At 40.7% G+C, this 17,465-nt stretch overlaps 1 protein-coding gene across 2 annotated transcripts in view; it reads right to left on the bottom strand.

The window, feature by feature from the left end:
* BCL2L13 (BCL2 like 13) overlaps positions 1–15,946 on the bottom strand; it is a 94,998-nt gene extending 79,052 nt beyond the window's left edge. The window contains exons 1-2 of one of the 2 annotated variants that reach the window (XM_016213789.2): positions 15,693–15,946; positions 23–190 (exon numbers count right to left, since the gene is read on the bottom strand). In XM_016213789.2, the coding sequence (XP_016069275.1) occupies positions 23–143 (121 nt within the window). In that variant the 5' untranslated portion in view covers positions 144–190; positions 15,693–15,946. The remainder of the gene's footprint in view (positions 1–22; positions 191–15,692) is intronic. The other variant, XM_016213788.2, reaches the window with a different exon arrangement.
* Positions 15,947–17,465: the final 1,519 nt, after the last annotated feature.

Here is a 17,465-nt window from a genome sequence, read left to right as displayed (position 1 = left end):
CACCATAAGCCAAAGATAATACCTGGGGGTGAGGAAAGATGTTGCTCTTGCAGCTTCTCCTGGGAGAGGAGTCCCAAGTAGCTGAGAACAACATACTTTGTTTCATAGTGAAATCCCAGAGGCATGGACGTAGAGGACGCCATTGAGTTTGGTGGCAGAGCTCGAAAAAGGTCTAACAGATGTGTAAAACCTAAAAATATAAAAGTATTTTTTCAGTTTAAAGTTTATTACATGCCAGTTCATTTTCCCCTTAACTCCAATTAGTCAACTAAATACCAAAGTATTTCACAGACTTTTGAGTAATTTTTAAAAACATTATTTCTGAGTAATGTTTTAAAAATGGATTTACTTACAAGTGGTAATTTATTCAGATTTCAGATCTAAAGCAAACTTCCCTCTCTCCCTAGCTTCTCTATTTTCACCTATATGGCAAAAACACTAGTTATGCCCCCACTACACCTGCATCCCAGTATATGCTATCTTATTTCTATTACTAATAAAGCCTCCTAAATTTTAGCTAGGTCCATGGCCACACAGCTGCCGATTATATTTCCCAGTCTCCTTTGCAACTTAATGTACCATATGATTAGTCTCAGCCACAGGAATATGAGTAGAAGTTACATCTGCGATTTGTGTGTCTTTCCTTAAAGACATCCTCTTCCCTCCTTTCTATGGTTTGAAATGTGAATATGGCAGACATGCAAACACCACCACCACTAGAGGGGATGATGAAGCAACAAGACAGAAGGAACCTGTGTCCCTGAATGACCATGTAAAGCAGAGCGACCTTGCCAGCCTGAACCACTAGCTTCTGGGACTGTTATTTAAGTGCCTATATTCTGAATCTCTTCATTAGGTTTCCTAACTTGTTCCTTAAAGGGAGCAATAACTACAACTCTCCCTTTTTTACCTGGACTTAGTAGCAGTTTTATCTACCATGTACCTTTTTAAGATTCACTCTCAGCATGTTCCCTCTCTTTTCCACAGAGCACACCCACGCTTCTCGTCCAAGGCACTTCTCTCTCTCTTGTTCTTTCTCCTAAGTTCCAAGGGCCCTTCTTTTGCCTCTGTAAGTTATTTCCTGAGTGCATTTCTTCTATGGCTCAATTCTTCTACCTCTATGACTTTCTAAATAAACTTTCTCTTATAGTTTGAAATAATAAAAGATTTACTCTCACATGCCATACAGCTGAAAGTAATACAAAATAATGCTGAATATAAACTGTAACTGAAAAAAATTTTTTAACTTAAATAAAGAATTTACTCTCTTAGCAGCTTTCAAATATGCAATACAGTATTAACTATAGTCACCATGCTGTACATTATACCCCCATGAATGATTTATTTTATAACTGAAAATCTATGCCTTTTGAACCCTACTGTACCTTACGAGTTGTTTACAACCAAAATATCTCATTAAGAGGTTTCTAAATAACTGTTTTCTACTTAAAACAATAATACAGACTGCTTTAAGATCTCAAGAAATATCTAGTAGCCCTGGCCAGTGTGGCTCAGTTGTTTGAGCGTCATCCAGTGCACCAGGAGGTCGCAGGTTCGATACCAGGTCAGGGCACATGCCCGGGTATGGGCTTGATCCCCAGGACAGGACATGCAGGAGACAGCTGATCAATGTTTCTCCCTACCTCTCCTTCCACTCTCTCTAAAAAAAAAAAAAAAAATCAATAAAAACTTATTTAAAAAAAAAAAAAAAGAAATATCCAGTCCAGCTGGTGTGGCTCAATGGTTGAGCATCGACCCATGAACCAGGAGATGGCAGTTTGATTCCTGGTCAGAACACATGTCCAGGTTTCGGGCTCATTCCCCAGTAGGGAGCATGCAGGAGGCATCTGATAAATGACTCTCATCATTGATGTTTCTATCTCTCTCTCCCTCTCCCTTCCTCTCTGAAATCAATAAAAATATATTGAAAGAAAAAGAGAGGGGGGGAAGGGAGGGAGGGAGGGAAGGAAGGAGGGAAGTCCAGTAAAAACAAAAAAAAAAAGGAGGTTCAGACAGCTAACAATAGGAAAAAGAGACAGGGAAGGCTGGCAAAAATTTAAGATCTGTAATAAGCAAACTAAGGGAAATGTCCTAGAATGATTATTGTTTCTATCTTCGGGGAGCAATGCTACAAAATTATATCAAAATACCCAATATATCAAACAACATGCCCTGGACTGCCCTTCTCAACTTTAAGTTCCCATAAACTTCAGAAAGGTAATTCAAAATTATTAATACATACTCCAAAGAAAGGGAAAAAGTGTTACAGCTTACATCAAAGGAATAAAAGCAACATTCCTTGTGTTCCTAACAGGGAGTTCAAAATATTTGATCACACTTTTACACTGTTACTATTTAATAGGGAAAAGACAGTATTTCAAATTTACAAATAATAAAAGGGAAACCAATAAAAGAGAAACCCATAGAGGTAAAATAAAATTTCTGAGGTCTATGAATCAGATATTTAACTAGCAGCAGTGCTGTAATGGACTTTCAACTCTATATATATTTTTTAAACATATTTTTATTAATTTCAGAGAGAGGGAGGGATAGAAACATCAATGATGAGAAAGTCATTGATCAGCTGTCTCCTGCACACCCCCCACTGGGGATTGAGCCCGAAACCGGGGCATGTGCCCTGACCGGGAATCCAACTACCATCTCCTAGATCATAGGTCAATGCTCAACCGCTGAGCCACGCCAGCCAGGGACCTCTTTTTTTAAAAATCCTCAACCAAGGATATGCTTTTAGTGATTTTGGAGAGAGGAAGGGGGAAAGAAACATCAATATGAGAATCATCAATCAGTTGCCTCACACACATGCCCTGACCAAGAATCAAACCCACAACCTAAGTATGTGCCCTGACCAGGAACTGAACCCACAGACTTTGGTGTAGGGGAAGGTGCTCCAAACAACTCAGCCACCCAGCCAGGGCTACTTTCACCTTTTTATTTTACGTTTTTGCCTACCTGCTATCTGACCTCAATTTCCTATCTACGGAGCATCCCACAGTGTCAATCTTAGTAGAAAAAAAAATCCCCCACTATAAAAAGCTAAAACAGACTAGATATTTTCTCTCCTGTTCTGGTCCATGGCACCCAGGGTACAGATATGTGATCTAGGTTCAGCCAAGTCAGGGGTTCACACCTAGGGTTCAGAATCTATGGAAAAGGTGGTGGTGTGCGTTCAGCAGAGGCAGTGGTGCAGATCCAGTAGCAGTGTGCTATTATATTCCTGTGGCCTGACCCTGGCTGAGTCTGCAACAGAGCCTCCCTTAGTTCCTGCCTATTTCCCAAGCCTAATTTTCCAGCTTTCCCATCCATTCTGCGAAATACCCACTGACCTTTCAGTAAGTTCCTTTCTGCTCAAGTAAGCTAGAATTACTTTGTGTTGTTTGCAACCAAACCTAACTGGAATCTACTTTTCATAAAATTTCTACAGCAGTTTCCCAACAAATATAACACACTACTTTCTAAAAGATTACTAGGCTATTTACAGTTTGGAAAATCTTCTAATTCTACAAAGTCAACACACAGACCTAGTAATTACATCCATTAAAATAGAAGACACTGCTTTTTGACAATTTTTTATGTTCATTCAACACACATCTTAAGATACAAGGTACTTTATAGGCATTAGACACAAAGACAACTAAGACAAATCACCTGCCCTCAGGAGTTTTCAAGCAAGTAGAAGAAAACAAAAATATATAAACAAGAACAATAAAGTTCTATGATACAAGTCAGTATCCATAGAATGGGAGAGGGCAACCCAAAAAAGGAAACAGGCAAGTCTCTCTGGGGAAGAGGAAAGGAAGAGGAAATAAAAAATGCTTTATAAAGTAAAACCTGAGTCAGTCTTGGAACATGAACAGGTACTCACTAATTGAACCAGCTGGGCAATGGGAAAGGGATGAATTTTAGACGTAAAGCAGGTCAGAAAAGGGCACAGAAGCATTTTGAAACAGCACGGAATACAAAAATTAAGGAATCTGACATGGCTAAATTCTATGCCATAGGGGGATGGTTCTAAACAGGAGTAAGCAGAAATCAGCATTTGTATGGTATGGATACTAGGAAGCTTGGGTTTTATCCTATAAGCCAGGAATTATTTTAACTATGTTGATAAATGAACCTTCTAAAACTTCTAAACTCCTAAATGCTCATGCAAATTCCATATGCACGAGCATTTTTTTTTAAGAGAAAAACACTCCATTTCTTTCATTAGATTTGCAAATTAGATCATAATGTAAACAGGCTAAAAACTGTACAACCCCATTATAAATCATTGAAGGGTTGTTAGCAAGAGAAGCATATTAACAGATCAGTATTTTACAAAAATCATATTTGAGGTGGTGCGGAAGACAGAATTGAGATAGAAGGCAAGGACACAAGTTAGGGGATATTAGAAAAATCTAAACAAAATACATATGAAGGCAAGAACTAGAGTAGGAACACCAGAAAGGTGAAGGAAATGAATAAAAAAAATATGAAGAGTTCGAAGATTTGTCAAATAACTCAGTGAGGGACTAACCCAGTTAGCTGTACAGAAAGTGGTATTATTCCTATTTCTCAAGTCAGATAATATAGGAAGAAGGGTTGCTTTGGGGAGAAGGGTACGTTCACTTTGGAGCATACTGAATTTTAGAATACCTATGGGTTGTCCAGGTGAAGACATACAACAAATAGTTGGATATACAGGTCTCAAACTCAGAAAGAGGTCTGTGGAGATACAAAACTGTATCTGCACAGATGCAAATCAATAAAATTACCTAAGCAGAGTAAATGAAGAGCAGAGATTTTCAATGGGATCAGAGCATCAAAATTTCTGGGAGTAGGGAGGAGTAATATACTTTGAAAGCACATATTCAGTAAATAGTTTCATACTTGAAAAAAAAACATTACCTATTGTTTTCAGATTATAAAGTACAGAAAATAAAGCTCAGTAAATCTTCAATCTTATTTGTATCAATGATTCTCAGTGAGGGCTGGGAGGAAGGAAAACTGCCCCAACCCAAGCACCACCACTAGAATAAGAGCCAGAGAGATATTATTTGTCAAAAGGAGACATGATTTAAAAAGTATATTCAAATCTGGTTGATATAAAAAAGAAATACAATTAGAATTCAGGGCCAAACTAACATTTCAGGGGTATCCTGAAATGTTAAGTCTAGATTGGAACAGTCAGAAAGCTAGAAAGAAAACCAGGAAAGAGTATGTCCATTGAGTCAGGGAAGGCACTTCAATAAGGTAGTAAACAAACGTGCAAATGTAACAATACATCAAAGAGAATAAAAATGTCAGAGTAGCCCGGCCGGGCGTGGCTCAGTGGTTGAGCGTTGACCTGGGATCCAGGCGATCGGGGGTTCGATTCCCGGTCAGGGTACATGCCCAGGTTGCGGGCTCGATCAATGACTCTCCCATCATTGATGTTTCTATCTCTCTCTCTCCCTCTCCTTTCCTCTCTCTGAAATCAATAAAGATATATTAAAAATAAAAATTAAAAATGTCAGAGTAATGATCCATGACAGAACAGTTCTGTTTGACTGGCAGGGAGAGTGAATGGAAAGTGAAGAAAGAAGTAGAGAAAGTGAGTTTTATAGTCTATTCTTTCAAATAAAGAGCATGGCTTGAAGGGAAGATAATGAATGGAAGCTAGAGACAAAGGGTTTCATTCGTTTTGTTTTGTTTTTGTACACAATTAAAGAGACTTAAGCATGTTTACACTCAGTGGAGAAAGAGCAAATGAGATATAAAGAAATACAGAGCTAGGGATAATGAAGTAAAGGTCCCTAAGAGAAGGGGAAAACAGCAAATCAGTATCAAAATGTAAGCTTTAAAAAGTCTCAGAATTTTTTTGTTAACAGGAATAAAGGAGTACTCATATTTTGAATAATGCTTTTAATTTTAAAAAATTATGTTCCAGAATTTGTTTTATTCAAATTTTTGTCTTTACCAAAAAATTCAGCCCTGGCGCAGTAGCACAGCTGGTTAGAGTGTAGACCCAATACATCAAAGTTGCAGGTTTGATCCCCGGTCAGGGCACATGTAAGATTCAACCAATGAATGCATAAATAAGTGGAACAACAAATCGATGTCTCTTTGTCTCTTACTCTCTCTCTAAATCAATGAATGAATAATTTTTTATAAAATCCACACCACTGAAGACACTTCTAGTCATTCTCTGACCCAGATGCCTTAGTCAAAGTATAGGTCACTGAGTTTCCAAATTTCATTTTTAACCTAGTTCTCTTCAAATTTTCTTACAAATTTCAATTGCCTAACCATACATGCAATCTTTTTTTTAAAATGTTTTTATTGATTTCAGGGAGAGGGAGAGATAAAAACATCAATGATGAGAGAGTCATTGATCGGCTGCCTCCTGCACGCCCCCTACTGGGGATGAAGCCCAAAACCCAGGCATGTGCCCTGGTTCATGGGTCACCACTCAACCACTGAGCCATGCCCATCAGGCTATATATGCAATCTTAATCATGGATTACATCATTTTCCATCTTCCACACTCACCATCCTTATTTGCAATGAAGTCCTCAGCTCTAATATACATACTACTATCCATACACCCATGTATTTGGTGATTATATCCATCATTTCTCAATGATTCACACTAATGAAGAAGGTAATATAAACTTCAATCACTTAAGTTTAAGATATGGTTTTTAGAATTTAAATGTGTATTTGACATTCTACTTATAAACATACCAGACCTACAGTATAAAATATCCATCCAACTACAAATACAGTTTGAGTGTCCAATTGTATAGCAACAGAGCCAGCTCATTCAGGCCTGTGTTAATGTGGCAGGGTAGACAGACCTCAGGAACACTATTATATATCCAGTACATTTGTATTAAATTACAGAACACAGGCATAGAGAATATGACAAGTGTAAACTCCAAGGCACTACTACAGGATCATGTACTCTACGGGTGTTCTAGGAAGAGAAGGCATCCACTTTCTTTGCAACATTCTTTAGTGACTAATCAGCATACTGCAGAATGGGCTCTTTAATTTCTAGTATCATAAATAAATTACATCTGCATAAGACCTCTACTTCTGAAGCACTTTTCCATGTGTCATCACAGTAATCCTCTATGCTAGAAGGAAAATGTAATAGTCTCCACTTTATTGATGGAGAAACAAGAATAGACAATTATTTGCCCAAAATCATACATCCAGTTAACAGTGCAAGCATTTGGTTAAGTACAGCCTCTTCACTTCTGAGCTGTTAGCCCTTAACTGCAGAATCTTATGCAGAAATCTTACTGCATCACACTTACTACAATGTGCTGGGTGAGAGAAATGCAGAGGTGAAAACACTAACCCTAACAATAGCACGAAGAAATGGTAAAAAACAAAAAAAACAAGGTGGTTTTTCCAAGTACCAGAGTATCAACACGCAGAGTATCAAAAGAAGCAAATTTGTCCATTCTGAGGATGGGGCAAAGAAAAACCAAAAATTGGATGGAAAGTAAATGTGATCTGAGACCACCATCCAGAGCTTTCCTGGAAGCAGGGAACAATACTCAGGTTCACCTCACTACTGCCTCATCAACTCAGAGCACATTTCATATCTAAGACATCTCAAGCTGCTTCTTAACTGATGAAAAGGACATAGTTACTTTTAGCCTTTCAATTTTATCAAGTAGAACCTTTTAGAATTCAAATTAGGTATAAGTGTTCTTAGTGTCAGAGTGGTTAAATATAAGGATGATCTTAAATATTAAAACTCCTACCTTTTACACAATTCTAACAAGCTATTAAACATTTCTGTGTTACCCAGATGTTTCTTTCTCTGCCTTACACCTTTAGTTTGTTCCTCTATTAAGTTACAAGTAGTTGTTAGCCAGATGAACAGCCTGAGGAAACTTAGGGTAACTTAATCCTACGTTTATAAATTCAGTTGGTGGCATCTTCAAAACCAGTCACAAATAAAACATCCATGATCCTTCAGTAACAAATGTAATATCCCAATCAGACAATAAATGGTTTGCATTCTTAACAAGATTTCTATTATGAGTATTAATGCAAATCTCAGGATGCTAGCATGGATAGGACTGTAGGAATTAAGCTTTTTTTAATTGATTTTAGGGAAGGAGAAGGGGGGGCGGGGAGAGAAACATCAATGTGAGAGAGACACACATGGATCAGCTGCTCCCGTGCACGCCCCAACCTGGGATCAAATCCACAACCTAGGTATGTGCCCTGACCTGGAATCTAACCTGCAACCTTCCGGTGCATGAATGACGCTCCAACTGAGCCATATCGGCCAGGTGAATTAAGCATATTTTATAAAATCTAACCAGAAGGTATGCAGCAACTATTAAATTCTACTTTAAATTCTTATGAAAAGCAAATCTTCGCCATGAATGTTTTGCAGCTGTTTCCCAAATTTGTCTGATCATGATCAACTTGGATACTTGTTGGTTAGAGGGCCTCCTATATGCAGCCAAGATTGCAGGTTCGATCCCAGTCAGGACACATACCAGGATCAACCAATGGCCTTGACTTGTGTGGCTCAGTTGGTTCAAGCATTGTCCTATGCACCAAAGGGTCGCAGGTTGACTCCTGGTCAGGGCACATACCGAGATTGCAGGTTCAATCCCAGTTGGGGTATGTATAGGAAGCAACTGATCAATGTTTCTTTCAGATAAATGTTTCTCTCTCTCTCCCTCTCCTTTCCTCTCTCTCTGAAAAAAAAAATCAATAATAATAAAAAGAATCAGCCAGCCAATGAATACACAAATAAGTGGAACAAAATCAATGTTTATCTCTTTCTCTCTTTCTAAAATCAATCAATAAAAAAAATTTTAATAGAAATTTATAGCACCTACCTCTGACATACTAATTTAGAATATCATACCTATATTGTAGCCCTTAATCCCTTAGAACCATAACAGAAACACATTACAATTTAAATGTTTTTAAATTATTTTTTAAATATGTTTTTATTGATTTTTAGAGAGAGAGGAAGGGAGAGGGAAAGACAGAAACACCAATGAGAGAGAAGCATCAATAGGCTACCTCCTGCATGCCCCCTACTGAGGATCGAGCTTGCAGCCTGGGGATGTGCCTCCACTGGGAATCACAATGGCAACCTCTTGGTGCACAGGATGACACTCAACCGAGCCACACGAGCCAGGCCAATTTAACATGTTTTAATTAAATTATTTTAGGAAGCTCTTTGTTTTTAGACCATTTTTTTCCACTAAAATAAAACTATAATGTAGTAGGGCTGTTAAATACTCAAGTAATATGGAGTTAACAGATCTATAATACTGGTTTGTAAAGAGAAAAATAAAAATCCATAGATAACTCACCCACAAATCAAAACCTGTAATTTTTTACAGGTTTATTGATTTCAGAAAGAGGATGGGAGAGGGAGACAGAAACATCGATGAGAGAGAAACATGGTCTGGTTGCTTCCTATACCGCCCCCACAGGGAACGAGCCCCAAACCCAGGCATGTGCCCCAACCAAGAATCGAACCAGCAACTTCCTAGTGCATGGAACGGTGCTCAACCAAGCCACACCAACTGGGCCAAAACTTGTCATTTTAAACATAAACAAAGTTTTTTGGTTACCACACTTCTAGTCTCAAGACTCACTGGTAGTCTGAGTAGGAAATTTTTTTTTTAAGTTCCACAAATTAACATGAATCCAGTAACTGTTTTTTAAAATCCATGCTTTGTTAGCTCCTATGGAATTCCAAGACTTTTTTCAAAAAAAAGGAAAATTAAATAATCCTAAACCCTGGCTAGTGTGGCTCAGTTGGTTAGAGCATCATCCCATATACCAAAATGCTTGTAGTCAGGGCACATACCCAGGTTTCAGGTTTGAATTGGGTGAATGCAAGAGACAACCAATCAGTGTTTCTCACATCAATGTTTCTCTCCCTGTACATTCCACTTCCAATCTCTATAAAAAAATAAATTTTAAAAAAGTCAAATCTTTACATAATCCTAATAAAAATTGTGAAATTGCCCTAGCACAGCCATAGACCAAGGAGGAGGAGCCCTGTATCTGAAGGTCAAACTGGGGCAACAGAGAGTGTGCATCTCTGTTAAAAAAGAGTTTGCACAATTTGCTTCAATGATTAAAAAATGTCTTCAGTATGACCTGCTTCACCAGCTTGGAATACAAATACTGTCACATTTTTTAAATTTCTTCAATTAAATGCTTGAGCAGTCTTTAGTATTCAGAAGATAAGGATTTTTCTTTTGAGGCTTCCTGCCACATTGGATTGTTGGCTCAGCGTGAAGGAAGTAGTCCTGCTTCCAAATGCCAGGCAAAAAAAAACTAAAGTCTGATCAGTCTGCTTGCTGGTGGTCTGGGTTGGTGGCTGCTGTGGCGACATCACTCAGGACTCCCAGCCTGATCCACGTGCCAGGGTAGCTGGATCTGGGGCAGTTGGGAGACAGCAGAATTGAGTGTGAGGGTTGGGGGTGACAATAGAGAACAGTGGGGTCTGTGGAGAGGTAGCATGAGCATTCCCCCGGCCAGCTGTGGTCAAATGTGAGCCCTCTGTTGCCAGATTTACTCGTTTTCAAAAGAAACAAGCTATATGTGGGGTTGTATTTTTTAGGGATAATTTGCATATAAGATACACAAATCCTAATGAATTTTTACATATGTATACATTTCATGTATGCAACCACCATCTATGAAAAGCTATGGAACATTTCTCTCAGAAATTTCCCTTGTGCTTCTTTCCAAGTCAATAGCTAACCCTCCCTCACCAAAGGTAACCACTGACTTTTTTTTTAATATATCTTTATTGATTTCAGAGAGAGGAAGGCAGAGGGAATGAGAGAGATAGAAACATCAATGAGAGAATCATTGATCGGCTGCCTCCTGCACACCCCCCACCAGGGACTGAGCCCACAACCCAGGCATGTACCCTGACTGGGAATCGAACCTCGATCTCCTGGATCATAGGTTAATGCTCAAATGCTGAGTGACACCGGCCAGGCACCACTGATTTCTATACCTGTAAGTTAGTCTATCTGATCTTGAACTTCCTACAAATAAAAATTTTTTTTAAATATATCTTTATTGATTTCATAGAGAGGAAAGGAGAGGGATAGAAAGATAGAAACATCAATGATGAGAGAGTCATTGATCGGCTGCCTCCTACAGGTCCCCGACTGGGGATCGAGCCCGCAACCCAGGCATGTGCCCTGACCGGGAATCGAACCCCGATTGCCTGGATCCTCGGTGATGCTCAACCGCTGAGCCATGCCGGCTGGGCCAAATAAAATCTTAAATTGTGAAATTGCAATAATTCACCCCATACAGCTGGGAAATGCAACTGAGCAAGGTGTCATTTTAAAAACTCAGCAGACTGGCCTGGCCGCTGTGGCTCAGTGGTTGAGCATCAATCTATGAACCAGGAGGTCACGGTTCAATTCAGTCAGGGCACATGCCTGGGTTACAGACTTGATCCCCAGTAGGGGGCGTGCAGGAGGCAGCCAATCTATGTTTCTCTCTCATCATTGATGTTTCTATCTCTCTCTTCCTCTCCATTTCTCTCTCTGAAATCAATAAAATAAAAATATAAAAAAATTAAAACTCAGCAGACCCTAAGTATTCTCATGGAGGCTATCCCTTTCCAACTGAAACACACCTAACTGAACTCTAGTTCAAGCATGTGTTAAGAGTTGTCCAGGGAGCATTTTCTCAATCCACTGAGACTTTGCTTCCTGGCAATTGTTGTCAGTTTGGTTCAAATAAACTTATAAAAATAAATTTAAAAATAAAATAAAAAGAGCTGCTCAAAAATGTTTTCACTCATCAGTTGGCACTCACAGATAATATAGAGGAATGCCTTACCCTCTACCCAGAGAGTCTCACCCTCTACCCAGACATACAACTAATTAGGCTTCTCATATATGTGTAGATAGCTTGTGTAAAAGGGAGGCAAAATTCAGTTACTCCATTACACTCCTAGGTATATACCAGAGGGAAATGAAAACACATGACTACACAAAAACCTGCAAATGAATGGTCATAGCAGCATTACATATAACAGCCAAACAGTGGAAATAACTGCCCATCAACTGATGAAGAAAAAAAAAAAGGAGTATATTCATACAATGGAATATTATATGGCCATATAAAGGAATGAAGTACTGATACATGCTACAACATGGCAGAACCCTGAAAACATTATGCTTAAAGAAGCCAGTAACAAAGTCCACATGTTATATAGAATTCCATTTATATGAAATGTCCAGAATCAGAGAACCTATTGAGACAGAAAGTAAAATGGATTGCCCAGGTAGGTGGGGGAGAGAGGGAATAAAGAATGACTCTATGAAAAGATGCTCAACGTCACTAATCATCAGAGAAATGCTAATTAAAACGAGTTATCACCTCACACCTGTCAGAATGGCTATCATCAATAAATCAACCAACAAGTGTTGACAAGGATGTGGAGAAAAGGGAACCCTAGTGCACTGTTGGTGGGAATGCAGACTAGTGCAACCACTGTGGGAAGAAGTATGGAGTTACCTCAAAAAATTAAAAATGGCCCTGGCTGTTGTGGGTCAGTGGTTAGAGCACTGGCCCATGGACTGAAGAGTCACAGGTTCAATTCCAGGTCAAGGGAACACACCTGGGTTGCAGGTTTGATCCCCAGCCCCAGTTGGGCATGGGTGGGAGGCAACCAATCAATGTGTGTGTGTCTCACTCTCCCACTCCCTCCCTCCCTTTGACTCTCTCTAAAAATCAATGGGAAAAAAAAAATCCTCTAGTGAGGATTAACAACAACAACAAAATTTTAAAATGGAACTGCCTTATGACTCAGTGATTCCACTTCTGGAAATTTATCTGAGGAAACCCAAAACACTAATTTGAAAGAATATATGTACCCATATGTTCACTGCAGCATTATTTACAATATGCAGGATTTGGAAGCAGCCCAAGTGTCCACCAGTAGATGAGTGGGCAAAAAAGTTGTATATTTATACAATGGAATACTACTCTGCCATAAAAAGGAATAAATTTTTATCCTTTGTGACAGCACAGATGGACCTGGAGAACATTATGCTAAGTGAAATAAGCCAGTCAGAGAAAGACAAGTACCATATGACTTCACTCCTACATGGAATTTAATGCACTACCAAATAAAATGGCAGAGCAGGCAGACAGCTCTAAGGGGGTGGGGGTGGAGGGGGTGGAGGGGGTGGAAGAGGTGGAGGAGGTAGAGGAGGTGTTGAAGGGGAGGGTTTGAGCAAAAAAAAATAAGAGAGAGCAAGCCCTGGCCAGTTTTGCTCAGTGGTTAGAGAATCGATCCTCGGACCAAAGGGTCTCAGGTTCGATTCCCCATCAAGGGCACATACCTCATGTAGGCTTGATTCCCAGCCCCAGTCGGTGTGGGAGGCAACCAATTGATGTGTCTCTTTCATATCAATGTTTCTCTCTCTCTCTCTCCCTCTGCCCCCTCCCCTCTCCCTCCCTTCCACTCTCTCTGGAAAGCAATGGAAAAAAATAGCCTCAGTTGAGGATTTAAAAAAAAAAGAGAGAACTTATGGACATGGACAACAATGTGATGATTGGGGGGGGGGGCATAGAGGGGAGAAGCGGAGATGGAAAAAATAAAATAAAATAATAAAATAAAATACTGCTGCCCTGCGGCTCGGTTGGTGCACTGTCCTGGGCAGCAGGAGGCGTATCTCTCTCACATGGATGTTTCTCTCTCTCCCTAAAATCAATAAAAACATGTCCTTGGGTGAGGATTAAAAAGAAAAAAAAAAGAATGACTCCTAGTGGGTAGTGGGTTTCTCTTTAGGGTGATGAAAATTGTGGTGATGGCTGTGTACTCGGTGAATGTATTAAAATTCATTAAATTGTGCAATTGGTGAGTTGTATATGCTAATTATCTCAATAAAGCTGTTAAAAAAACAACACCCCGTCCCTTCAACTCTGTAATATATATTAAGAACTCTTGGTGACCACTTATTTGGAATGAGTTATGAATCAAAGTCATGTTTGAAAAACAATATAAAAAGCAGGATGACAGTACTTAGTAACTGCTTAAAACTTGTTTTGTATGTCTAAAATATTTGGTAAGAAATCTATTTTAATTTTTTTTAATTTTTATCTATTGATTTCAGAGAGAAACATCAATTTGTTGTTCCACTTATTTATTCATTCATTGGTTGATTCTTGTATGTGCCCTGACTGGGACTCGACCCACAACCTTGGCCTACTGGGTCAATGCTCTGAGTTATTCAGCCAGGGCAAGACATATATAAGTAAAACAATGATTATTATTGTTGTAAATCACTTGTCCTAAAAGCTTGGTGTATACGATATTTAGTAAATATTGATTAACTGATGTGCTAGTGAGCACATCTTTTCTTCAACTAGTTGGACTCAACCTTACATATCCTTCCACTGAATTCAACTATTGGGCTACAATCCTCCATAAGAAAATGAGTCATTGGGGGAGAGGACTGATAATAGTACTTGACCAAAAGGTTAAAGAATTTTCAAAATCCTTAATGACCTATCATCAAATGAAGAATATTTCATGCCCTTCCCAGTGTGGCTCCGTAGTCGGAGCAACAGCCCATGAACTGAAGGGTCCCGGGTTCGATTCCTGGTCAAGGGCACATACCTGGGTAGCAGGTTAGATCCCTTCCGGGGATGAGGCTGTGTGGGAGGCAACCAATTGATGTGTCTTTCTCACATGATGTTTCTGTTTCTCTAGCTCTTTTTATCAAACTGTGTATATTAAGAAAGTTCACTACCTACACAAACATTTGCTTAACTTTCTGGGAGATTAAAAAAAAAAAGAAAGAAAAAGGCAGCATAAGGGTGTGGCAACTCATCCAAGGACACACAAGTCAGGGCAGATATCAACATTCTGGTTTACAACAAACCTCCAGGGGAAATGTTACTGACAATTTCGCAAAGAATTTGTTTGTTTTACTTTATATCATATAAACGGGGGGGTGGGTAATGTTATCAGTTTAGTTTAAAATTTCTAAATAGAGACAGTGAGATCTATTTTGGATAAACACCCACTTGTGAGGGGAGTGGTTAAGACTTAAAGCTAGTAGTCTGAAGCCTGTGAACTGGCCAAATCGGTCAGATTTTCACCCTAGGTTAAAGACTCAACTCAAAAAGTCTAGCAGTTTTCCTTCATAGTCGGTTATGAAGGAAAGAAACTTGGGGTCTCCTTGGAATGGTGAGAGGATAAAAAAGAAACAACACACTGCGAGTTGTACAGCCTCCAAGAGTAAAGAAGGTTTTCGGGGGGGGGGGAGGGAACATCAGCATGGTGCAGAACATCAGTGAAGAAAGGATAAAAACAATTTTAACACTGTAAGAAAAAACGACCAGGATTGGCAGAGCTAATCTATAATCATTCTAAACGAATCACAAGAAAACCTTTTCCTCGACCAAAAAAATGTACACATTCCCACCCTTGTCCGAAAAATGGAGCCGGGTTTCAGTGCGAAGGTACAGAGCAAGGGCCGAGACCTTCGCCTCCCGCAACACACTCGGGAAGCCCCGCTCCACGAATGCTCGCAGTCCGACCTCCCTGGACAAGTCCACTTAACAGTGAAATGGCCCTTTCAGCTTCGAGAACGCTCATGCGAAGGAGCCCCGGTACACCCGCACACTTGCACAGTCACGGTCACACATTCACTGACACTCACGTGTCGTCGGAACCACTGAGGAGCCGGTGTTTTGGCACAGTTTCTGGACAACTTCCTACCAAGTGAAAACCGCCTGAAGAGCTGGGTGAGGACCAGCTCCGCCTGCCCGGAACCCCAAACCCCTCAGCCGACGCTGGCCCCTGCCCCAGAAGAAATGAAACACGAGGTGGCGGTGGCGGTGGCGGCAGCTGTTTCCAACAGGGTCCTCTAGCGACAGTGGTTGCTTCGACCAGCAGCCCTAACCTACCACCGCCGCCATGTTGAAGGGTTACGTCACCCACGGCGTGCTTCCGTCACCGCCGGCGTCGCGGCCGGCCGGGGGGTGCCGAAGAACGCTGGAAGGAGCGGCTCTGTTTTCCGTAGCGGAAGTACGAGCCATAGAGGTCTGGAGGTCTCTTCGTGCAGACATGACCAGAAGGAGCCGAACTTTCCTAGCCCGCTCGTCCCAGGAGTGGCTCAAATCTATGATTCCTGGGGTTGACGGAGATCACTGATGGCAGGTGGAAGAGAGGTGGTATACTGATGTGCCGTGAGAGAGGCAGGCGAGGAGCATTGCTGCATGCACAGAACATGTCCTGTACCCACAAACAAATTTTGAGCTTTAAGTGTGTGCAAGCAAGCGTGTTAGAGAAGTTCCTGGAGAGCTGCAAAGTTCGCTGCCAGTTGCTGGGGAAGATGGACCTTGAAAGTTAGGAAAGATTTCTGGCGGGGGCGGGGGGGGGGGTAGAGAGGTCATTCTAGGTAGAGGGGCCTGCATGAGTAGAGGCACTGTGGAGATAAAGGGAATCTTTAGTAGTGATCCATTTTGTTCACAGTACCTAGCACTGGACCTGGAATAGAATGTGTGTTAATGGATGTTTACTTAAACTCAGCGTGGTTTGCGGGAGTCACTGATGGTATCTAGTTCCAGTCCAGAGGGAATAGTATTTAAACCATGCTTTAGTGACCCTTTAGTGGGGAGGGGGAACGACTACGCAACGGGACACTAACAGCTGAGCCAAACCAGCCAGGGCTACTTGAAGATATTCAAATAGGTGAATTGTATGGCATGCATAGCTCAATTAAGCCTTGGGGAAAAAAGCAGTAAGAACCTGAACTGATATTGGTAGGGTAAGCAGTTAGGCATGAGCAGTGCAGGAACCATAGGCCTAGTACAGAATGTAACCAGGGCTGAAAGTCCTGAGTGCCTAGCAACAGGCAAAACTAAAGAAAACAACTATTAAGTCTAGAACCTTCCCCCCAGAATGACCTTTCCTCCCCTAGCATGTCATGAGTCATGTGGTGTGGTTTAGACCCCCTTAGAGGAGGAACAAGGGGCCAGAGAATAGCTTCATAGGACTTCCATACATGCCTTTGAACTACCATTCCTTTAAGCATTAAACTCTCAGGACAAGAAGGTTCTTCAGGTTTTTAGACAACAGAGACAGAGTTTTGGTCAAACTAGAGATAACATCTAGGCCTCAGTTGTGTTTCAGCTTCAGGCCCAGAAAAGCAGCAAAAATAGATAAAGCAATGTTGTGGCCCACAGCAAGACCTGATGCAATGACTAATGACCCCCTCCCCTAGTGCCAACAATCTGTAGAGCCCAGGACCCTGAAAGGACACACCTGGAAAGCTGATGAATAGTCTACTGAGATCCTCCCCGAGACCTCCCCGAAAGTCCCCACCTTTAGAGAACTGATAAACACCGTAAGACAAAGGATGCAGTGCATGCTCTCTCTCTCTCTCTAGAGCACACCTGTGCCTGTCCCCCACTTTTTTCCTTATGCGCGT

This window comes from Miniopterus natalensis, chromosome 2 (genome assembly GCF_054644295.1).
Source record: "Miniopterus natalensis isolate mMinNat1 chromosome 2, mMinNat1.hap1, whole genome shotgun sequence".
Lineage (NCBI taxonomy): Eukaryota > Metazoa > Chordata > Mammalia > Chiroptera > Miniopteridae > Miniopterus > Miniopterus natalensis.
This window is presented reverse-complemented; position numbering and strand designations above follow the sequence as displayed.